A 24,369-nucleotide genomic window follows, 5' to 3' on the forward strand; every position below is an offset into this window, starting at 1 on the left:
TGGCTAAGATCAGGTCAGACGTGGGCAAAGAGAAGTGGTGTTTGAATACCACAGGCTATAGTGTCCCATTAACAGACTTGTAAAAACACAGTCCCTCCCCCAGTGGAAACTGCAGCTCATGCACATAAACACACATGTGCAGATTGCCGTTAAATATGATAAAGTGTTAAGATTGTTCAAAGGTCCAGGAACATTAGAGTAGGCGAGCCTGAGAGTAGGCTAGTAATTGTCTAATAAATCAAATGTGTTAGTAGTTTTTTTTCACTATATTATTAATCTTACACCTTTTTTAAAAGACAATTGCACATTTTCTGGATTGTCTTGGTGTATTTGTAAAAAAAAAAAAAATCAGTTTAAAAAATAGAGCTATTTCGTTTTTGTCAGCACTTTTTAAAAAAACTCTTCATGTTGTATTTAGCGGTAAGTCGAACAAAATTCAACTGCGGATACAAATTTTAAATTCCGTGTGGGTGACACATGCTGAAGGTGAGACACGAATGAAAGACACAGTGAGAAAGTAACATCACATTTACAAGGATACAAATGAACATGATATATACATAGGAAAATTAAAAGAATTGAGATTCATGACATGTTTCATCTATATATATTTTTAAACGTATAGATGTTAAATAACTTGAGTAGTTCCTTACTCATTATTGTATCTTATATAAAAAAAAGAGCGATCGTGCCCTCCTAGCAAATTAAAGTATTTATCTAAGAGGCTCTGCAGCAAATATCACCTCTATACCTCCTGTCTTTGACTGACTTTAAGCACAGTGCTGTACTTACAATGGTCGCAGGACATTTTAAGATTGATGCTCACACTGAACTTGGAAAAATCTCGATTTAAATTCATCAGTGCCTGTAAATGGAACGAGCTACAAAAAAACATGAAGCGCCATTCTCTGATTTCACTTCTCATTTTAAAAGGTTGAATCTGTTCATCAGCAACTGCTCTATCACATGTTTTTCTTCATTTGTAATTTGAGACTGTATGTATACTTTTGACCTTTTTGTGGATTAAAAGAAAAACAACTCAAAACAAATTTAAACCTGTGCACCAATTCTTGATTTTTTTTTTTAATCCTTAAAGACGTATGCTGGCCTGCTGTCTAGTCAGAGTTACAGTGAGTCATGCGCTTCCATATAGCTTTATTTGATCTAAATTGTACATTTTATTGTTTATGACCGTGGTCTGTGTCTGTGCTCCTTTTCTAACCAGGAAGTGGTTTGTAGCCTGAAAGTTTTGTTTGGATGCTCAGCTGCCCTCAGGGCTGTGTGTGGGTGCTAAAGGCATTCACATGAATAGACACACTCTGCATGCTTCTAGTAAACGCATTAACCCAAAATGAGGTATCAAAAACAGAAAACTCTCACAGTTCTGCAAGTGTTCTGTAAGAACCAGCTGGAAGAATGATTTTGTGTAAATGTCAGCTTGTGATGTTAGGCCTCCTAACATGAATCAACAGAGGTGGGGCTAGAAAAAACACAGAAGTCACAGCAGGATGGTACTCACTCATTTCCCACTCGGTGTTTTCATATCCGCACCCTGTATTTTTAGACAAACAATGAATCAGTTCTAAAAACATGCTTTTATGAAGGTTTTTACTGTGCAAAGCTGTCTGAAAAGATAAAGGACTCTAACGAGTTGTCGTAATTGTGAACAGCGCAGCATTTTTAGCTGGAGTCCGTGGAAGTTAAGAAATACAGTATTTCCAACAAGATACATGCAAGTGCTGCAAAAATAACAGCGACAGTGTATTTAAAAGCTGTATGTGAATGAAAAATGCTTATTACTCTACTAGGTTTGCGTTTCTGAAGGATTTGGCATTTGGGGGCGAAGAAACTATTTTCACCAGACACAAACACAAAACCTTTATGTTGGTCTTTGCCTGGCTCAGTGCCACTGGACAAAGCAGGCCCAGTGGGCAGTGCTAACCCACAGGCAGCAGCGAGTACTTGGAGCAAATGGTGGGTGGGCTGAAGGTCATACGGGCTATGGACACACTGCCATTGTTCACTGCCCTGTGTGCTGGTATACGATTCACAGAATGCTATGAAAAGAGAGAGTAGGTGCATCGGAGATATCAGACAGTAAATACTCGATCAGATGTTAGCTGAACGTGTTTTAAAGCGATATAACTGATATGACTGAAGGATATGTGTGCATGTTTGTGACACTGCACAGTGGAGCAGCATGTTTTTGGTGTGAGTCAGCACTGTGTGAGGAGGCACAGCTAGCTCTGTGAGAAGTGCAGCTCTGTTGAATGTACAGTAGGAGTGGGAGGAGATGAGTAAAAAGCTCTTCTGTGACACTCAGGAGATGCATGATGTCTTCCCTTCAGCTGTTGCACACCACATTCCCCGAAGCGCTGACTGTACCTCTTCATCCTGGAAGAACTTTGATAAATGGAATCTACAACCTGAACTGCGCATGTATTTTCTCACTTAGAGACTTTATAAAATGGGTCAGTTTGTTTGCATCCAACGTTCTGACCTTTGTTTCTTGTTAATTCTGCCTCTCCCACTCCTCTTTGCAAAGGCCAACACTCATGATCACAGGCAAAAGCACTTTGTGGCAGAGGCATTTATTCCTGCAGAGTGATAGCACCCGCTGTAGAAGCAGGTCAAGGGGAGGTTATTAAAATTTCCCTCGAGATGCTGCGCTCGGTGTTCAAATTATTTGCACCTTGACCCAGTTTATAGTTGGCCTTTTCAAGTGTTTTCTCTCCAAGCTTTAGGTTTTTGTGCCAATATATGTGAAGAAAGACGCACGGGGGGGGGGAATTCGTTTTGTCTGCCTCACTTTCCAGAATTGCATTAATTAGTGACCCTGCCTGGCACATCTAGCGACCTTTGTCGTGATACTTAAGTACCAAGCAGAACACTTATTTGTAGTGGTATGAATTTAGTGATTAGAAGAGCAAAAAAATGTCTTAAAAAGATGGCTTCAATTGAGTTTAAAGGGAAGAGGCTGTTAACTGTACACTCTACATTTTATTTAACTGTTGTTTCAGCAGTCACAACTGTCAGTGACATGCTTAAGTACAGCAGTCAGACATCATTTAATCTGCGGTTTATTAGTAATCCAGTAATCAGCCAGCTTAAAGTACATTACAAGGAACTGCAGCACAGAAATTAAAAACCTCACAAATCACAAAAATCTCAAGAAAATTCAACACTAACACAACACAACACTAACTTAAAGTTTGAATTTCTCCCATCACAGATGGTCACTTCACCGGGACCCCTCCCACATACGGTTACGACGCAGACCGAGCAGAGGAGCAGCGAAGGCACCACGACATCCTGCCGTACATCGATGACTCGCCGTCGTCATCTCCTCACCTCAGCTCCAAGAGCCGTAGCAGCCGGGACACTCTGTCCTCCGGATCGCTGGAGTCCTCCAAATCGGTCAGTATGACATCTGGGCGTGTCCTGTTGTTGACAAAGCAGACCAAGATGCTCACATCTAATCCAAATGCCAAGCTTTCTCACGTCTCCTCAAGTGATTCAGCAACTTAGCTGCAGACAGAGCAAAAACAAATCTCGCTGGTAAACTGTGCTCATTCTTGCATACATTATTTTTTTCCCATTGCAGAGCAGGAATTGGGCTAATCTATTCTTAGAACAATCCCATTCTGTCTAAAAGTCTTCAATTGAAAAACCATATCTGCTGTTTAAAGGAGATTGATAAGGGACATATCTCCTGCCTCATAGCTCCCGAAGCAGTCATCCAGTGAAGAAACCCATCCGCCTTAAGAGTCAGGGTTTTTTTCGTCTAGTGTATTAGGCAGAATTACCTATCACCTCAATCACCACATCGCTGCCTTCATCCTCTTACCCGACCTCCTTCCTCGTCTGCAGAGAAAACCAGTGATCTGTGACATCTGCTCTTCAAAGGTTATAAGGGAGAGGATACATGTGTGCGCACACAGACACAGACTCACAACCTGTTTTTCTTGTCATCTGTATTTATTCTATGTTATTTATATATGTTCTATGATGCAGTTCTCAGTGGAAGCAAAGGACTTTGTGTACCAAAGGGCTAGTATATACCAGATAAACATGTTGTAGCCATAGGTTCAATTACAATAGAGGGGTATCTTGGGAGAATATAATAAGCTAATGCTGCCTCTACCCCCTGTGCCCTTGGAGGAAGTAATTGCATCAATGGTCATGAAGCTGTATCGGTTACTCTGCCCCTTCAATCTTTGCTCACTGTCTGTACTGGTGAGCAAGCGACTGTCAGACTGATTGATGGCTTGAAAATGTCAATAAACGATGTGCCCCTTGACTGCACCGACCTTTGACCTGTGAGGTTTAACACCCGGTGGTTTTAATTTGCGCACACATACTTAGCTTGCATTTGGACACATACAATCCTTCTGTTTGTATGGAAAAAAGAAATTCAACACTACATGCTTAGAGCCTGTAGATGCATCGTCTGATGGCTGGATAAATACATTATGCACTGTGGCAAATATCCATCAACAAATTCCCCACAGGCTTACAATCAATGTTCTCAAAATGGAGTTACCATCATCCTTGATTTGCCCTTGAACAATCTGTCTTCAAACGTCACCCCACTCTGCTTTTCTAATTGATGAGTCAGAGTCCAGGCAAGCTCTGATTGGCTCAGGGGGAACTGATGGTTTAGTGATGTCACTGTCATGAGTCATCACTTTCAGTAATTCTGCTGATTTAATTTAAGAGTGCTCTGGGCTCTTGTTCACTCACAATCTGGCTCTGCCCAGCACTTGAAAGGGAAAAGAGGATCACTGATCAGAAGTTTGCTGAAAATTCAATAACATCCTTAAACTGTTTTACCAAAAACACTGACCACGTGTGCTATCTGTGTTTCTGCATGATCATAGTGTACTTTATGACATCTACAGAGTGAACCTACAGAGTTCACTCTGCTTAATTTCCCATCAAGTTTGTGGTAATGATGCGTTATTATGTCTGTATTTAATAGGAGAAATTTCAAGAGACTTATGCTGCGGTCACACTAGATAAAACTTGTTGGAGATTGCAGCATGACCAAAATTACTGTGACCACGTACAATGAACTTGCAATCTTGCTGCTCGAGACCAAGACTGCGACCTTTTGCAGTCAGCTGCCATCTTTAAAGTAGCTTTACTGCTTCATGACGGTGATAAAATGACCAGTCTGTGATTGAATGGGGTCAAACTGGCAACTAACTGTCAATTAACTGTGATGAATCTGCACAAATCATAAATCAGTTTCTGTCTGCATACAAAGAAACGCACATTAACTACTTACATTCAGATTCCAGCCACGACCTCATAGATTTGACTGCAAAATGACACAGGAACTTTCCAACCTTGCTTTTCTATAAAATATTTGGCTGGCGAGTCACCTGATCGCTGAAAATGAGTCGTGCTCACTGGAACAGACTGACTCAGATTGACTGCAATAAGTTAGGGAATAAATGCCAGTCTAAGTCTGATTATTTGTAGACAGGGTGCTTCCCACCAGCTGATCTATGCAGTCATCTTTTCATTGAAAATGAGTCACCCAGAGGTTGTGGGTGATAGACACTCAACCTCTGGATGGCCAATTAGTCTTACAGTTAGTTGCTGACAGGGAAAAAAAAAAATCAGTGCAGTCCCCAGGCAAACCCAGATTTTTCCTAGTTGTAAGGAAGTTTCCATATTTTTACGTAGTGCGACAGAGCCACGTAGACTTCCAGCTGGATTCATAGTCCTGTGTTTGTTTGCAGAGCCCTCAGGCTACAGTTATCCGGGGAAGCCGTCGGTCGTGCACGATAATGACTTGGGTCTTCTTCACAACTGGGGCAAGGCTAAGTGACTGACACCAGCGCAAACATGAACAAGAGTAGCTCCGTTAACCACATGTTTCTATTCAAGTGGTGCGACACAGCGTCAGCACATACGCGTGGGTCTGGTGAGCAATGTGTAGCACCTCCGCAGTATCATGCTGGGGCCTGCTGCCAGATTTAAATTGAAGATGTTGCAGGTAATTGCTTGTGCTTTGACCCCCCCGTGGATCATCCTAGTTCATGAACCCCTGTATATTAAAACAACTAACTCCTCTCTCTTATGGCCCACACTTAAGGTGTGCAGTAAGCTTTATTTTCTGCTCGATCAGCAGAAATACTCTAAATGAGCAGCATGTGCACCATCAGTGTGTGTCTTATCTGACTGAAGACCTACACCTCCACTTCATAGCTGATGTGGCGCTAGGAGCCAATTGCATTAGGCTTTTCAAAAAGCCAGGGATAGCAGAACAGGATGCTACACAGATTAGAAAATGAAAATTGAAAAGGGTTGATAAAATGTGGGGTTGTTGTTATCGCAGTCACTGTTGTCCGTCCCAATAAAAAGAAATAAAAAGAAACATGTTGCTAAACAAACCCAGTGTACATCAGAATTCTTAAAAACATGCCAGGCTGAACTCCAGCTAAGTGATGCTGGGACTGAAGAGGTTTAAGTGTAGATTTAAGTGTCAAATATTATTTTTATTGCTTCTTATGTACACTGCAAGGAGAATATGTTTTCTTTTTTTACTTATTTCATAACCAAACATGCACACAGACACTTCTTTAGTCTTCTGAAATTTTAACTGAAAATGATAAGTATATATCATAAATACACATCTCATCTTACGATGCACTTTTGTTTGTAAAGACAAACATTTACCTCTTTTGACTGTGTTAGTATCTACACATAATATACTTCATTATCGGCTTTCGTGGGAACCTAATGTTCTTACATTCAGTCCAGATACCTAGAAGGCTCTGCGTGATGCATGTTACATGTCTACCACAGAAATGATAAGGTGAGAAACAGTGTAGTATACTGTGCAGTAGAAACTGTGAGTACAAGACAGTTGGATGAAGATCCAATATTTTTTGGAGCAAATGAGAAATCGGGATAATAGCAGAATATTAAATTATAGAAATCCTTGAGTTGCATCTTAGGATCTACTTTTTGCCTCATTCCAATAATAACTTGTACATCATTAACTAAGATGCTAAGAAATTACAGCAGAGAGTAAAATATTGTATTCAAAACCTGGACAGCCATGCATTTTTTTAACATCCAATTACATTGGATTACACGCCCTGGTCTACCCAGCACAATTTTCTTTTTGCTCTCAGTAAATAGATCTACAAAATATTAAATATATTACACAAGGAAGAGCAAAGACTACACATATATCTTCATACCTGTCCAAACGACCGGTTGTTAATAGTTCTGTTTAATCTTTTTTTTTCGTTCATTCAGTCAATTTGCTGATGTAAAATAAACGTGAAGAGTTGAGAACGTGTTTGTAGCAGGCTACTGAATCAAACTGACGACATATAAAAGCATATTGAGCCCGGCAGAAACTATGGTGGTAATGGACTCCTGTGTAATGGAGTCCATAAAAATCCTGGAGCATTTCATAATCTTCTGGCTTGTAACAGTCCCCTGAGATCTGTGTAAGCATCTGCTTATGCAGTGGCCATGGAAACAGGTTTCAGACCCATTTACCCCTTCATTTAAATAAATGCATGTACGCCCACACACATCCAAGTAGTCATGTATGCATGTAAAAGCAGTTCACGCGAGCATCATGCATGGTGCACAGGCAGACATAAACGTTCCTGACAAGCATTTATATAATTTTCAAAATAACTGTATTTAGTAACAAATCAATATAAAATAAAAACAGCTTTTATGAATATTGTATTTAATACTGTTGTTTTTTTTATGCTGTTTTTTTTTAATGCTGTTTTTACTGTTAAGGTAGTTACAGGTAAAAACAGCAAGAAAAAATGATTAAAGAAGAGTAATAAAAAGAAGATGTTATTACTTAATGCAATTTTACCTGTTCAGCTGATATTCATCCACTAATTTCCACTAATTATGGTCATCATTCATGCTGCATCCAAATGCGTTTAATGATGATTCAGGGCTGTTTCACTGGTTTAATCCCAAGCTCATGCAGTTACAACTACCAGGAAAAAGGTTTGTGTTTCTCAGTGTAAAGATGTGTAAACAAAAAACCTAATGTATACACACATCTCTGTCTGCATCTGGCTTTGTAAATTATTTTTCTGCATCTTCTCACATGCTTTTGCCTCTCCCATAACACACAAACACACTCATACATACACATATTTATACCGCAGCCATTTTTTTCTTGTCCTTGGTGACCCTGCCCGTTTGAGTTATTTCAGATTTGGTGGTTAATCAAGGCAACCCGGGGAGTTTATCTTTTATTTTTTCATATCTATGCCCTTCAGCGAGCTTTGACTCAGCTGAAGGGAACGGAGAGGCAACCAGGGATGATTTTCGGAAGGTGTTTAATTTTCCTGGACTCAGGCGCACAGAAGCAGCATGAAAGGTCCTTTACCAAATATATACATATAAATAATAGGATGTTATGTTTTGATGTTGTAACATAGTCACAAAAGAAGCAAAGGGCTTGCAGTGTGAAAATAGTTCCTAAAATATTTTAAATAAGCAAAAGAATAAGTTAGGCTAAGCAAACAGTTGTACATCACATTGCGTTACTGGGTGTTCTTGAAACTTTATTCTCTGTGTGTTTGTTACAGACCGAGTGTGACCTAGAAAAAGGTTTGGAGATGAGGAAGTGGGTCCTGTCTGGGATCTTGGCCACCGAGGAAACATATCTCAGTCATCTGGAGGCACTGCTTCTGGTGAGAACACACATCACTTTTAATGTCCTCATAATGTCCAGTATATAATCAATCTACCAACTGCTCAGGAAATATGAGTGTTTACAATGGAAATGATTGGTTTTTGAGTATGAGAGTGAAAGCTTTAGATATACAGAAGCTTTTCAAATGTTTAGTAGATTGTTTAGAAATACTATTTGTCCCTTCGCTGGTCTACTGAAGGGGCAGCTAACATTAACGTCCCCCTAACTTATAGATGCTTAAACAGTACTCTCACTGGCCACTTTATTAGGTACACCAAGTTAGTGTTAGTAGTAGTAGGTTTGCCCTCCAAACTGACTTAATTCTTTGTGGCGAAGACTCAACAAGGAAACATTCTTTTGGTCCATATTGACATGGCAGCATTTGTCAGCTGCTCATCAATCTTCTGTCCACCACATCCCAGAGGTGCTCTATTAGATTGAGATCTGGTGACTGTCGAGGCCATTTGAGTAAAGTGAGCTGTCATATTCAAGAAACAAGTGATGATTTGAGCTTTGTGACATGGTGCAGTAAAGCTGCTAGAAATACCAGTAAGAAGATAAACACACTGAGGCATTTAAATACTGCTGAGTAGGTACTAAGCTCTGGTTTAGACTTCTGCAGGGAATCTTTGTGAAGTCTGTGACGTAACCTACTCCAGTGGTTTATGTCTTTGCCGGCATTTGTCCTTATGCGTGGTGGATATGTGTTAATTAAGCGTGTGGTTGTGTCCTGGTGTTTTATATGCAGTGCCAGCAATTACAAACAACGTTGTTTGATTTTATTTTATTTCCTGGGTCTCTGCTCTTTGTTGGGGTAAGATCTTTTTCAGGGGCAGAAATATTTGTCCCTCTAGTTTTTCCACTTCTTTGTACATTCCCTCATATCCGTTCCGATAGTATCGTCGATTTCCTTACAGGAATTTTCTGGCATTTGTGGCAATGTGGCAGATTCATCACAGCAGGCATCTGTAGTCCAATTTTGGTGAGCCTGTGTAAATTGTACCCTCAGCTTCCTGTTCTTAGCTCACAGAAGTGGCGCCCGGTGAGGTCTTCTGCTTCTGTAGCCCATCTGCTTCAAAGTTTCAGAACGGCTATTCTGTTACCCTGATTGTAACAAGTAGTCATTTGAGTTACTGTTGCTATTCCTATCAGCTCAAAGCAGTCATTTTCCTCTGACCTTTGGCATCAACGAGACATTTTCACACAGAGAACTGCAGCTCATGGGACGTTTTCTCTTCTTTTGGGCCATTGTCTGTGAACAATAGAGACGGTTGTGTGAGAAAATCTAAGATCAGATCAACAGATCAGCAGCATCTGAAACTCTCACACCAGCTCTTCTGGGACCGACAACCATTCAGCGTCATAAAATCATCTTTCTTCTCTATTCTGGTGCTCTGTTTGGACTTCAGCAGGCCATCCTAAGTGTGTCTACATGCCTAAATGTTTGTTTCAGGCATAAAAGGATTTGAAAAGGTGTGCCTTATACAGTGGTCGGTAATTGTATCCTAACAATACCGTACATGTTACTGGTTATCCCAGATCAGATAAGGTAAGGTAGCAGTAAAACCTGTAAAGCCTCCTTGTTGCTGTTTTAATACTGATGAGTATGACAAAGAAAAATGTACCATACTTGAAACAAAAGACACCTTGGTGTAGAATATGTGATACCAAAGTGTAACCTGTAAAAGTCTTTTACTGTTTACTTTAAATCTGAATTAGTTCATACATTATAGTAGTGCAATATAACAGTCACTTAATCTAGTCATATTTTTTATTTTTTCTATAAGATCATTTAGAATGCTTCTAACATAATAAACACAATAAAGTAAATTTATATCTGCTCTTTTGGTCCTCCTCAGCCCATGAAGCCTCTGAAGGCTGCTGCTACAACATCCCAACCAGTGCTTACCGTGGCCCAGATAGAAACCATCTTCTTCAAAGTGCCTGAGCTCTACGAGATCCACAAAGAGTTCTACGATGGACTTTTGCCTCGTGTCCAGCAGTGGAGCCACCATCAGAGAGTCGGGGACCTCTTCCAGAAACTAGTAAGGCTGGAGCGTAGTTACCTTTAGTGCACCTTTAGAGCTCATAGCCAAAGAGAGAAATGAGTCAAAGGGTGGGGGGTTGTAGGGTGTTTGTTAGAGTGTGTACCCTTGACAGCAGAAATGTCCCTCTGTGTAACTGCTTGACATTACCCCTAATAAAACTTGACAATATGGGCCACCCAAAAAAACTTGACAGCACTGATAAGAACAGCTACAGCTGCATTTCTGACCCCAAACAAACCAACAGGGTTCACTAGGGCTTCCATGAAAAGCTGAATTTCTTAAACCAATAGTAAAAGTAATTTGATTTTTGGAGTAAAGCTCTTATTATCATATTAAATTCCAAACAAACTGATTCTGAATCATCTCCCCCCCCACATTTCCGCCTAAACAGCTGTTTTTGTCCTTCCCAGGATGTCAGGGCCAAATCTACACTGGGTCTGTTCAATCATTTTCACAATGGGTCAATTAACCCACAATGAATCATTTGTTAATTCTCTTAGAAATACTGCTCCTTTCCCACTCGTGTCTCCCTCCATTGCTCTGTCTCTCTCTATCCCTCTCCCCCTCTGACTCACTTGTGCTTGGACACACACACACACACACACACACACACACACACACACACACACACAGACGGAGGTGCAAGCGTCTTTCACAATGCCGCCTTTCTGCCTCAGGCAGCTGAGACCATCACAGCACTGTGTGTTTCACGTCTAGAAGAAGCTGCTATAAATAGGAGCCTCTCTCTCTTTCTCAGAAACACACACACACATACACTCTCGCTCTCGCTCTCTCTCTCCCTCCCTCCATCTTATTCTCATTAACTTATCTTGGGAGGCGCCCCTTGTGGCTTGGCTAAGAAATAAGAATTTAATTGGTTTTGTCTTCATGTCAAATAAGCAAACATGAAAATCCAGTCCATCAAATTGTTGTATCCATCCTCCTTGTTCACACTGAACTTCTATCTAATAAAACTGCTTCACGGTCACCTCTAACATTAAAGAGATGACATGGTTCTGATGTTAATTATTGAGCAGAGCGATTGTTAGCTGTGAGATGTGTTTGAAAGGAACGCTGCATGTTAAATCTGGCAGACTGGCATCCTACAAGACACAAAGAGGCACCAGTAGAATAATGACTTCTTCACTGGTTGCCGAGCAAGGTTGAATGAAGGGCAAATTTGACCTCTGGGGCCCCCCAGAGGATTATGTCAATTAAGAACTTCATTTTTGACTATATTAGATTTCATTTGAACTTAAATTGGAAGGTGTAGCTAGTATTTCCATAGACTGGTGCTAGTTTGCCCATATATTTAGAGAGCTTCTTTGTCTGGCTCAGCAATTACGTCACTCGTTTTCATTTTGTGTTTTTTCTTTCTTTCCCCACCTTGACAGTCTGGTGTAGCTACAGTAACTATTGTTACTAACACTGTAACTGTAAATAGACATCTTTAGATTGATGCTCTCATGCTTATACATTTACTACCTCATACACTTCCCTTCTCCAGACTATAGTTAATAAAAGTCAAAAGGTGACCATGCTGAGCCTTGAAGAGGGGGGGAAAGGGAGAAAATGTTGGATGACAGTCTGCATTAGAAAGAGAAGGAGGGACGGGGATTAGTTGAGAGGAGAGGAGGTGATACAGACAAAGACCGGGGGGTAGGGAGGGTTGAGAGGAGGTAGGAGTTGACTAGGCAAGAAGATTTAGGCTGCTGCAACTGTGATAGAGCTGTCTTGCCATGACTCTGAAATCTTTGAGGAGAGACAGGCTTACGAATCGTAAAACATCAGAAGGAAGAAGGCGAGAATCGGAGAGAAAAGAGGAAGTGCCAAAGCATCAGTGACAGGCTATGAGCATGACTGTCAGAGAATAGTGTTTGAAGACTGAAAATAGGGCAGAATCATGCTCATGTTTCTGCTGCTCCCTCACACACAGCAACAAAGTTAAGGCTTTGCACCATGAAGACAGCCAGGCAAACTGATAAACTGTCTCTGAGCATTTCAAGAAGAAACAAAAAAAACCTGATGACACATTTTTGCTTTCGGCCATGGTACTGTTGTGACTCTGATAATGTTCGATGCTAGAGCCACCATCATGATCCAGACTGATTATTATTATTTATTTTTTTTAAATTTTGGATGGATTGATGTGAAATTTTGTTCAGCCTTTTAGGAGAAGCTCAGCATGAATTTTAAGAAAAAAAGAAATTCAAGAGTATTTTTTTAAAGTAAACACTTCTTGCTGTGAGACACGGGTGCCTCACAGCAAGAAGGTCCTGCCTGGGCCGTTGGATTTGATTCCTCCCACAATCCAAAGACATGGATGTTTTGGAGTAATTGGCAATCCTAAATTGGCCATAGGTTTGAAACAGATTTCCCTAACATTTGTTACGTGTAGTTATTTACGAGTCCTCACTAAGACAGTATGACAGTGCAATTTAGAAATATAATTTTATTGTCACAGGAAATTACTTGTTTAAGCTCCACCTTCCAGCCATCAGCTGGCTCTATTGTGTTCCAAACCTGTGCGTCAATAGGGAAGTTGTATAGTGCCCTCTGGTGGGCAAAGAACTGCAACAACGCTCATAACATGATTGAAGGGTGTTTCTCCTGGCAATTTTTTAAATTTTGTTAATTTTTATTTTTTGGTCATTATTAATGCTGATAATGATATATCAGCAAATGGCTATTACTGACCAGTATATCAGCCCCGTTGATAAAAAGTCATAATTGTTATTAATCTTTAGTGAGGAGCATAATTTCTACCTCAAGACTTATTTTGACTTTAATCAATTAGCAATTGCTGAAAAGCAGCGACTTCAAAGACATTAAGTGAAGCCTAGAAAAAATAATGAAGAAAAAACAGAACAAAAATTGAATCGTTTTACAAATGCATGCACTGTGTGAAAAAGTATAATAACTTCTGTGCCACCATCAAATCAAAATCTCTGGTTCACTTTGGTTCACTGCAAGCCTCAGTTCGCTTTGTCTTTAGATCTGATGAGCAAGTGTTGCCTGCTAACTTGATAAACTGAAATATTGTGGCATATTGGTGGTTTCATTGTGAGCATGTCAGCGTACTGGTGTTGGCACTCAAAGCACTGAGGTAGCACCATAGGACTAGATTCTTTCATTAAACTTAAAACAGAATTAAAGTTTTTTCATTCTGTCTGTTCTTGTATTATTATGTCGACATAGACCACACTGATTTTTTTTAATTTTGTCTTTCTCATATGTGTCAGAAGGCTTAACTAACTGAGGGCAAATTCAGCTTCCTCATAGAATGACCATAGTCTGTCATGAAGCTGTTTTCTTAATGTTGTTTTCCACTGTGGATTACACACATACTGTCACAAAGGGACAAATCCGGAAGTGAAAAATCCAGACACCTAAGCAGTTCTTTTCATCACCCAAAGGCATTTTCTGCTATGATACTGTAGCTGCATTTGGTAAGCCTCAGTGCTGTTGTGTGTGGAAGTGGCTGGCAGACACAGTCAAACTGTCACGCTCTGAATGGCTTCCGCTGTGTCGCAGATTGTGTGGCCCAGGGCAGGACTGGGGATTGCAGGACTATGAAAGCTACTTTACTCCTCACCTTCCTCTTTGCTGTTTCTTTCTGTGCGTGAATGTGAAACACATTTTGAGACAGTTTTGTTGCCTAAAAATGCATCTGTGAGAACCTGATTTAAAAACACAGTTAATAGGGTGCAAATTCCAGTCAGGTGGCACGTAGCATGTTGCCTCAGAGCTGTAAATAGTTTTGGACACACAAAGCGAGATCTGTCACTCTTGAACAAGTGTAAACAATGTTTAGAAAACTTGTGACTGCATTCCTGACGTAATAAGCTCTCACACCCCATGAATTAAAAAAAAAGATTTAAAAGGAAGAATAGGCTCAGTTTGAGATGTTTTAGGTTAATAATTGAATTAAGTAAGGATTGTGGAAAAGTGGAAGAACATCTAGGTCAACAAAATACATGAAGCCTCATATATATTTATATTTAAAAAGTAAAAGCAGTCCCTGCTGCTGCGGAGTCGGGGCGGTCTGCCTCCCCCCACCGCAGGGAAAAGGGAAACACCACCTGGGTCTGGGTGCAGTTCCCCCCCTCCAGGGGCGGGGGCACCTAGACCCGGTTTGTAGAGTACGCTTGGGGAGTGTGATCGTGTGTACAACGTCTCTTTATGTCTGTCTCCACGTTGGTTGAGTGTGGAGTAAGTGCATATGAGAGCATGAAGGTGGGAATGGATGTTTGTATCTGTGTGTGCCTGTATGTCTGTGTCTATATGTCAGGTTGGGTGTCAGGCGCCACCTCTCTGGGGACATCTCAGGCCCTCCAAGGTTTGGAGGCCTATCTCCCCCTACCACCACTTCCCCTGCCAGTGGCGGACCCCCTCAGACATCGGTGCGTTGGTGGTTCTTTGTGTCCGGGGATGGGCGTCCAGGTACACACCGGCTCACTCCTTGGCGGCCGCTTATCGGGGCCTGGAGCCTGGGGCTCGCTCGGGCCACTTCGGAGGTGGGGTGCCCCCGGCCTCTCGGCTGGGGCTCGGTCACTCGGCACAGCTGGCTGCCGGCGGAGCTCACGTGCACGTCACTGCAACCCCCCTGGCTTCTGCTCCGCGGCTGCTGAGTGACCTCCGGACCTCCTCAGCTCTTTCTGGGACAGTGGCGCGGCTGCCCCTCTGTTGGTCTTCCTTGGTCTCTTGTGTTCTGGGGCCTCTGGATGTCTGGAGTTTTGATCTCCTCCATACCTGCTTCATGCCCTGGAGGACGGGGCTGTGGCCCCCCCACACCCTCTAGCAGATCATTACATGAAGGAACCTTTTAAACAAAAACAAGCGCGTCCATGCTCACAGGTGTACACACGGGTGATCACACCCACAAACTACACCCTTTTTGGCTCCTACCTCAAAGCACACTGTGTGCTGTTGATCTTATGTGCTGCACAATAATGTTTAATATTTAGTATTTACTGTCATATTCCCATATATCATTGTGATGTTGTTTATTCTATTACTCTTGTTCTCTTCTGCTTGTTTCTTTTTTCTTTCTCAGCAGGTGACCAGGTGATTGATATATGCATTTTTTTCTCTGCCCGTTCTGTTGGTTTTTGTCTTTTGCCCTTCTCCCCCGTCCCTCTTCTCAGCTGTTTCTCTTTCCCTCTTTCTTTCTCCCCTTCTTTCCCCCAGTCAAGTCTGTCCCGTATTCAGTAAGTGAAAATAAAATAAACAATAAAAGGTGAATCAAATGGACCATTATGGCAAGGCTGGGATGGTCAATTTGGTAAAGTAAATCCGTTGGGCATCTTTCTTTGCCTTTAGACAACAATTCTGACGGCAAAAGAGCCAAACGGGACAGGCCAAAAAAAAAAAAAAAAGTAAAAGCAGTCACAAATCACCTGGCCTTGCTCAGAGTCACGCCTCATGCCGAGGCTTGTAAAGCCTGTATTCTCTTTAAATTAAACGGAGTCTCACTTGTTTGCCATGTAAAACATTGGGATCGTGCAAAATCTTTGACCTGCCCCATATTTCTTTATATTTTGCTTGGAGACTGGAAAATAGGTGCACCAGTTTACTGAAAGGTCCAAACACACATGGAAATAAATGTATGTTTTATGTATACATAGACATTGTTGTTGTTTTTAGGATCGTTTTCATGCTGAAAAATGAAGCTGCTGCCAATCAGACACTTTCCAGTACCATCAAGATTTGATACCTTTTTCATATTTCCATCGATTCATAATTCCATCGATTTTAACAAAATTCCCAACCCCGCTGGCTGAAAAGCAGTCCCAAACCACAACAGACCCTCCGCTGTCTTTTACAGATGGCTGTGAACACTCATTGTTTTACCTCTATCATGACAAAATGATGATGATTTGAAGCAAAAATGTAAAATTTGGATTCATCACTCCTGTCACCAACGAGTTTTGCTCCATTTCTTTTGTAATTTGAGGAAGCTCAGCCTTTTCTCTCTGTTTTCTTCGTTAAGAATGATTTCTTGAAAGTCACTCTTCCACTGATGCTGATGAGGCTTTGGCAAATATTAGATGGGTGAACTGAAGGGCTATATGCATCTCTCAGGTCCTTTGACAGGACTCTGTCAGGCCTGCCACTTCTTCTGTCCTCTGCTTGTTCAGTTTCCTCAGATATGTGTGTCACTCTGCACACCATGCGAATGCTGACTTTTTAGGTCTTTGGGAATCAACTTGTTAGTGCTAAAATACCATTTCATGGCTGCCATCATGTGTTTTTTTTAGATTTTGGTGGTGTCTTTTTATGCTTGATTAGTGGTCACCCCCCCCCCCAAAAAAAACAAAAACAAAACTTCCTCTAAAAATGGTCAGTTAGAAGGATTGAAGTGAAAATGAGTGAAAACACGGCCAATGTCCAAAGAAAATACTTTTGGAAAGCCTGAGGAACTTTCAAAATAGAAAAATCTGGTTCTTTGGAGGCAAAATATAGAGAAATTAAGGGTATCTTGACAGTTTTGCACAGTACTGTGCATTAAAAACATAATTTTTTTTTGTAAAATTAAAGAGACCAAAAACTACTATTAGCCACATCATTATACACCTGATACTGGAGACATCATCTGGTCAGCCAAAACTAAAAGTTGTAATCACAGTAATTGTAATTGTGTTCATGTTTTTGTCTTTTTCTGAGCCCTTTTTCAGACGGGTTCAGACCAGGTAATCAAATCTGGTGTGACTGGTGACACACGAACAAACTTGTGGTGCACGGAGCCATTTGAAGTTCTAGAGGAAGTGAATTAGACTTTAATAAAATCTGAAAACGAGTGTGAGATTGAAAGCCTTGGAGACAGTCCATAGATTGTTGATGTGATGTGCCTCAGCTGTGATCATGTAAATATGCCTTGTCTCTGTTCTTCACCTTCTTTACTTTCAGATGAAGTTCTTAGAACACTATTGTCTTTTTTTTTTTTCACAATCTTACTAAAAATCAAATGGCTTTTTCTTCAAGTGTAATCCCAAAAAGTACTATATTATGATTGCAAGTGATGCAAATGATGTGTAGTCTAAACCAAACGTCTGAAGCTTCACACAGGCTAAAAAGGTCTCAAGTGCAACAAAGTGCTAGGTGTTTCATGCTTTAAATGCATTCATTTCTGCTCAGTGCACTCAGGTAAGACATGCTTACGTACATGCTAATCATTTTAGAGGTGTGTGAGAGTCTGCGTCACTCTCGAGGCACAAATCTCCACTGTACTCCGTCCGCATCCATCGGCTTTTGTTCTGGAGAATTGATTGTCCTTTTGTTCGCGGCAGAGATGGATTGCAGCGCTGGCAGGCAACGTTCGATGGAGTTTTATTCAGTCACACAGCTCACTAAATGTGCTTTCATAGCCTCTGTTACACCAATCATTAATTACTCACCCAAGCTCAGTGCGGGGCTCGCTGGTTGCTATGGCAATGTGCCACAGAGACCACCATGGTTACACGCTGTAGCTGTGATCCGTCTCTCGCCGGTTGTTTTGTTCAGTTGTCTGCCGCTCATGTACAGTCCCTGGGACACACAGCTGAACAGACTCTGTGTTACAGTTCAAATGCACTTTGTACACATTTGTCCAGTGTTTCGGACATCTGTGCTGCAATTTTAGAATTTCTTTTCCCACTTACTCATTACTTAACCTGTGGGCATTACAATAGCAGTGCAGACAAGTATAACTGCACTGTCTGGAAGGCACTACAGAAGACTTTCGGGTATTTTTGTGTGTCTGAATTTCTAACTTAAAGTCTGAAAGCTCAGGAAAGATAGTTTGCCCTTATTTAATCCTCCAACATAGAAGCTTTTTAAAAGTTGTTCAAGCTCACTGTCACTGCATTGCGAAACTGCACTGTATATAAGTTTAAGTATGTCTGATCTGCGAATTAAAGTTTTTTTTCCTGCTCTCTCTCTCTCAGGCCAGCCAGTTAGGGGTTTACCGGGCATTTGTGGACAACTATGAGCTGGCTGTGGAGACGGCGGAGAAGTGCTGCCAGGCGAACACGCAGTTTGCTGAAATTTCTGAGGTAAGAAAGCGAGTAAAAAGAACAGTTAAGTCACTTGATTCCTATTTACCAGCAAACTGAGGGTCATAGCTTGTGCTTTTTTCCCCTTGATGTGCTACGCAATGCTTTACAAGGATCATAAAGCTCTATAAAAATGTGTCTGTTCTCCTTTTAAGAAGTCTTCTCCTTTTGCACTTCAGAATAGTATGAAAGCTTGGAAGCACTGAAAAGGCAGTCAAAATGTCGGGCTAGTATCTCCAGATTTGAACTTACTCAACCTTCTGTGAAAATAACTTGAAATTGAGAAAATATGAAGAAATTTGGGTTAAGGCAAAATTTTGGAATAATAACATTCAGCAACATCACATGATTTATTTTTGTTAGGTTAACCTTTTTATTTTATGCAACTAATGTGGTGTTATAACAGCATCTGATGATGAAAAACATTACCTCACTAATCCAATCACAGACCAAAGTGATAAAATTAACTGAACGCAGTATGAATTGATGCTGCATCGCATTTTTGTTGTCATGACTCGAGCCACAGAGCAGTTTGTGATGGTAAAGCTCTGCTGGGGTTGGGGTAATTACTATTATTTCTACAGGATGTTAACATAAACTTTCCTTAGCTCTGTACCTATTTATACAAGAAGAGCAAAAATGCACCTAGCTGCTTGTGCAGCTGGAGACAACGCAGAATGAAAATGATGACTAACCGTCAGCTGTGTTCAATTAGTGTGTTCAGTCAATGAACATTGCCTAAGAGGTATTGTAGACTCTGAAAGAGTCCGTTTAGTCACTGCTTAACATTTTTGTCCCCGATTAAATGCACTTGCAAAACACACTGCCATCGTTCACCCAAACAGCTTTTATAATTCCCTTGCATTTAAATTTTAATGCTCTGCTGAATATTTCTGTGCAAATGCAGCCAAAGGCAAGATGTGATGTGTGCCCATGCGTTTAATATTGTTTGAGGATAGCGGATGGTGTTTTCTGCAGTTTTCTTTGGTGAAGGCCTCTATTTGGCTTCATCTGCAATTAGAGCACCTGTAAAATAGGAGCTCTCCTGCACAGGGTGTAGAAACAGTCTCATAAATTGGAGTATTTTTATCTAAACTTGAGTTTCCAAACGCTTCATGGGCTGAGAAGATATTATACTCTGGCCTCAAATCTAGCTTTGAAAGCTGATATAAAATCCGGTTTAAACTTTGTCTCCCAGTAGAGTGTTGTACTGAGGCCGTCCAACACAGATAGGAAATGTGAAAGCTCCAGCAACATCGCAGCTCTCGTCATACATTTTGGGATATTTCTGTTTGAACGGCAGCCAAGGATTTAGATTTTTTGAGGGGGATTTGAGGAGAAGTGTTTTTTAAACTGCTATGTATGAATTAAACAGAAAAAAATATATTGATCCTAAATAATGATCTTTTATTATGTGGAAGAAAACTGCAGTTGTGAGCTAAACTAGTTCTCATGCCATTTCTTTCTCTTTTTTGTCAAGCATGCGTTAGTTTCTGCCACACCATCAGCACATGTCTGTGTTTTCTGAGGACCAGTAGTCAAGAGTGGAGGCTGGTATCTACATGCATATGGGGAGTTCATCATCGAGGGTTGTTAATGGTCTTAGTAATGATGCATGACTCAAAGCCATCTGAGCAAGATGGTGGGGGGAAAATCTGCTGAATATTGCGTAATTAATTTGGAAGTGGATGACCTTAAAGCTAAAGAATGAAAAGATTGTAACTTCATCGTGTTTTGTCACTGAAGAGACTTTTAAAGGTCTTTTTATACATTTTTAAGCCACTGTTTGCACCTTTGTTTTGTACCCAAACAGAACCTGAAGGTGAGGAGCCCCAAGGACTGTAAGGAGACAGGCAAGAACTCACTAGAAGGTCAGCTATCTCGTGCCACACTTTACACCCCTTCTGTGTAAACATTTTTATTGTCTATATGTTGCAAATGGGCTCAGTAAAAAATCTGTCTGTTATCTGCTCTTTATTCGTTTATAGCTTTGCTTTATAAACCAGTGGACAGAGTGACACGCAGCACTTTGGTACTTCATGTAAGTAATAGAGAACGTGCAGGCCCAGCGATGCTCATTAATAACTGTGTTCTACTGTATTTTGGGAATTGTGATGTTTTCTCACAAATTAAACCATGAAAAAATGCGTTGGGTGATCAAAGAACAGCCTGTGTTTCATTTGCCATTGGTTAGCATAATTGCTTATAATTTATTTTATTTTTTTTAAAAACCTGACAGCCCGTCTTTTTTTTTTTTTTCAGCTGTTTTATTGTACTGAACGGTTCTATGGGTCTATAGTTTATTGAATCTGTGAAATCTTATTGTAGAAACATTGAGCCATAAAGCTGTGTGACTCATCCATACATTTCCTGGACTGTGGTGTTTTTTGATAAAGAGTATGGCTGGACTGTGTGTGTAACACTTAAAAGGAAAAGAGGATTATAGTTAACTCGTAATAAGTAAGATTTGCTATACTGTAACTTTATAAGTTGAATATATGCTTCTGCATCTCAATGTTTCTCCTTGTACTGCTAGGACTTGCTCAAACACACACCCATCAGCCACCCGGACCACCCCCTTCTGCAGGACGCCTTGCGGATCTCCCAGAACTTTCTGTCTAGCATCAATGAGGAGACGACGTCCCGTCGCCAGACTTTCAAGAAAGGAGAGGTGAGTGTTACAGAGGTTTAAAAGTCACGCTGAGGTCTGAGCTGATGTCATTCTTTGGTCCAATTATTGCCTTGAGCAGCTCATAGGAGGTGTGGTATATTCTGTTGTCTCGAAATTGTAACTATGACTTTAATAAACTGTAACATTAAGGACACATCTTTGACTTGAATCTGTTAAAATGAAATGAAATTACATTAAATTAAATCAAAACTCACATAGTGCTTGTTCGGTACACCCTCTAAATGACCTTGAAGTTGCTACCATAGGGGTCTACCAGATGCACCAATCTGCAGCCTAAAGCAGAGCCCATGTCCTTATATGGTCATACCAGGGTTGTCTAGTTGAGAGCAATTCCCCTAACGCTAACACACTTGATCACAGCCGCCCCCACCCCCGCCCCGCTGTCTCTCGCATCCCTGGAGATGGCTTGATGCACATGAGTGGATGCCTCTTGATTGATAGCTTGCGTGACAGTGCCGTACATAATGCCTTGTAATGAGCAACCAGTCCGCTCTGACTGGCAGATTCCAAGTTAATTATTCATAAATTGAGAGTGGGAGGGAGCGAGCAAAAAGGCTCCTCCCTCACTCACCGGGAGGTCATTACCGCACCCTTTCCTCACACGCACGCACACACACAGCTTCACATGCTTTCTCATTCTCCTGGTCTTGTTTGCTTTTGAACATACATACACACGTGCCCATCTGTCCCTCCAGGCGCCCATTTCCATCTCCACGCCGCCATACCACAATCATGAAATTTTTATCATGGATTCATAAAAGCAGCACATGGAAATCAATGAGGCTCATTATATTGTGCCTCGCTATGGATGGAGCATGCGACAGACTTGATTTGATTTTTTTCAGTTCCTTGTTGAATTTACAGACTCCAGTCTGTACATACATGTCACAGTGTTGATGTGAGTGGTTTACATTTAAGTTTATTTCAGTTCAGCTGTCGTAATGTTTTTCCTTTCTTCTGCTGTTATGCCATAATGAGAGGACGCGAGAACAAAAGGAAACAGGTCAGAGTGCTCGATTATGATCTGACCTGAAATCTGCTTGTGAGCAGTCTGTGTTTTTAGTCACTGGAGGCATGCAGGAGCATAGCAAAACAGGTGCCCCCCAGAGGTCCTGGCCTGGCCACATGAGTGGGGGGCGACGCAAACACAAACTGCTTAATTAAAATGCAAATGATGTCGCTCACTCGGCTCTGTTTTCCTTTGGGGGGAAAAATGCTCCTGATGTGAGTGGAGCTAAATGTACACAGTCATCTAGACCCTTCAGCCTGTTAATAAACAAACGTGTCCCGAATTTTTTGTACAAGATAAAAAACCACACACACACATGCACACACAGACGCAGTGTGGCCCTCTAAGCATTTACTCTAAATATAAACACAGACCTTTTGTAAACTCACGTCAGTGCTTGCGCGCTGTCAGCGAGGCACCTCCAGGAGATGGTCAATATTTAATCGGCGTCCTCTGCGTCGGCGTGCTCCGCCCGATGTCGCTCTCTTTCCACACTTACGCTGCTGATGTTCTGCTCAGTTTTTACAAGGAAAAAAGAGAGACGCGTTTCTCCGAAGATTCATGCTGTAAAAAATGTCATCTGATGTGCGCAGACGGCTGGTTTGTTAAAGATGTCTTTTTTTTTCTTTCCTAGTTGCAGAGCAAAGAAGCTCGATAAAACGAATGAGCTCGTCTTCCCATATTCTCATTTCTGCCTGCATCCGCATGGTGGCTGTGAAATAGTGCATTTATGCATCTGCATTAAATCTACGTAATAGATACACAGCTACCACAAACCGGTCTAAACCCTGCGCTTTAATATACATCATAAACTAATGTGCACCTCCTAGAAATGTAGCTACACATTACATCGAAGCAGTCACAAACAGCTCTACGAATATTCAGTGCAAGAATCTAAATTAAGCCTTTTTTTCATGACTTTTTAGATATTTTATTGTTGTTTTTTTAGTAGCAGAAAGAGGCCACGTCTACATATCTTTTGTCCCATAACCGTGGGCTACATGGTGTTTGAAGCGTCAGCTTTAACGATCATGTAAAGACCAGATAATGCTATGCTGTGCTCGTGCTGTTAATATGCATGCTTACAGTACAGATTCACATTTTTTAGCGCCGGTTCCCTCTGATGTGTCAAATCTTCAAACTGCTGTGCAACACTCTAAAAATAAACTGACTTGACAGCATGTAAGCTGGCACATGTATGACATAGACAGAGCTTTTTGATTGGTTGTTTGTTTTCTAGATAGGAAGTATCCTTCAGGGGTAATGTTACATGTGGAGCAACTTCACAGAACATCTGAATCCCCCTGCAAACACGTGGAGACTGAGAGATGTGTACACTGCTCAACAGTGGCTGGGACAGTATAATCCTGATTAGGCAAATAGACCTGGACAGAAGAGAAGAAGGCATAATGAGTTTTTCTTTGTTTTTTTAGGGATCCTCTTGTTGTGGTTGAACTGACAGATGTAGATGACAGTTTCCAGTAGAGATGGCTGTCAGACAGACAGTAAGCAGTTCATCCGGAAGCTATCTATCACAGCACTTGGTCGTGATCACAACCTTGATTGTGTAGCTCGTGATGAATAATTATATCCTTCAGTGGGAATTCGTTTTCTATTAGATTGTTATTTCAGGGATCAGAATGTGATCGTAATGTGCTGTGGGATAGGCAGCGAGTGCGTGCCTCGACAACAGATCACTGCAGTGGAGCTGCTGTGGTGATATGTCACATGGTTCGCCGTCTATCTACAGCTAGAAACTGCTGCACGACATCTGCTCTGTCGAGAGCTACTACGTCCCTCTCTGGTTTCTTCTCTCCTTTCCTTCCTCTCTCCCTCTCTCAGACCTTTCCGTTTTATTGGGTCAGAGAGGCCCCCCATCACCCCCC

At 41.2% G+C, this 24,369-nt stretch overlaps 1 protein-coding gene across 1 annotated transcript in view; it reads left to right on the plus strand.

The window, feature by feature from the left end:
- The window catches only part of LOC102292921 (breakpoint cluster region protein), an 89,805-nt gene that overhangs the window by 50,044 nt on the left and 15,392 nt on the right, over nucleotides 1–24,369 (plus strand). Inside the window, exons 2-8 of the mRNA XM_005938835.3 lie at nucleotides 3,233–3,417; nucleotides 8,595–8,699; nucleotides 10,561–10,746; nucleotides 18,675–18,782; nucleotides 20,596–20,653; nucleotides 20,771–20,823; nucleotides 21,319–21,453. Coding sequence (XP_005938897.1) covers nucleotides 3,233–3,417; nucleotides 8,595–8,699; nucleotides 10,561–10,746; nucleotides 18,675–18,782; nucleotides 20,596–20,653; nucleotides 20,771–20,823; nucleotides 21,319–21,453 — 830 coding nt within the window. The remainder of the gene's footprint in view (nucleotides 1–3,232; nucleotides 3,418–8,594; nucleotides 8,700–10,560; nucleotides 10,747–18,674; nucleotides 18,783–20,595; nucleotides 20,654–20,770; nucleotides 20,824–21,318; nucleotides 21,454–24,369) is intronic.

This window comes from Haplochromis burtoni, unplaced genomic scaffold, assembly GCF_018398535.1.
Source record: "Haplochromis burtoni strain Fernald_Lab_line unplaced genomic scaffold, NCSU_Asbu1 Contig_118, whole genome shotgun sequence".
NCBI lineage: Eukaryota > Metazoa > Chordata > Actinopteri > Cichliformes > Cichlidae > Haplochromis > Haplochromis burtoni.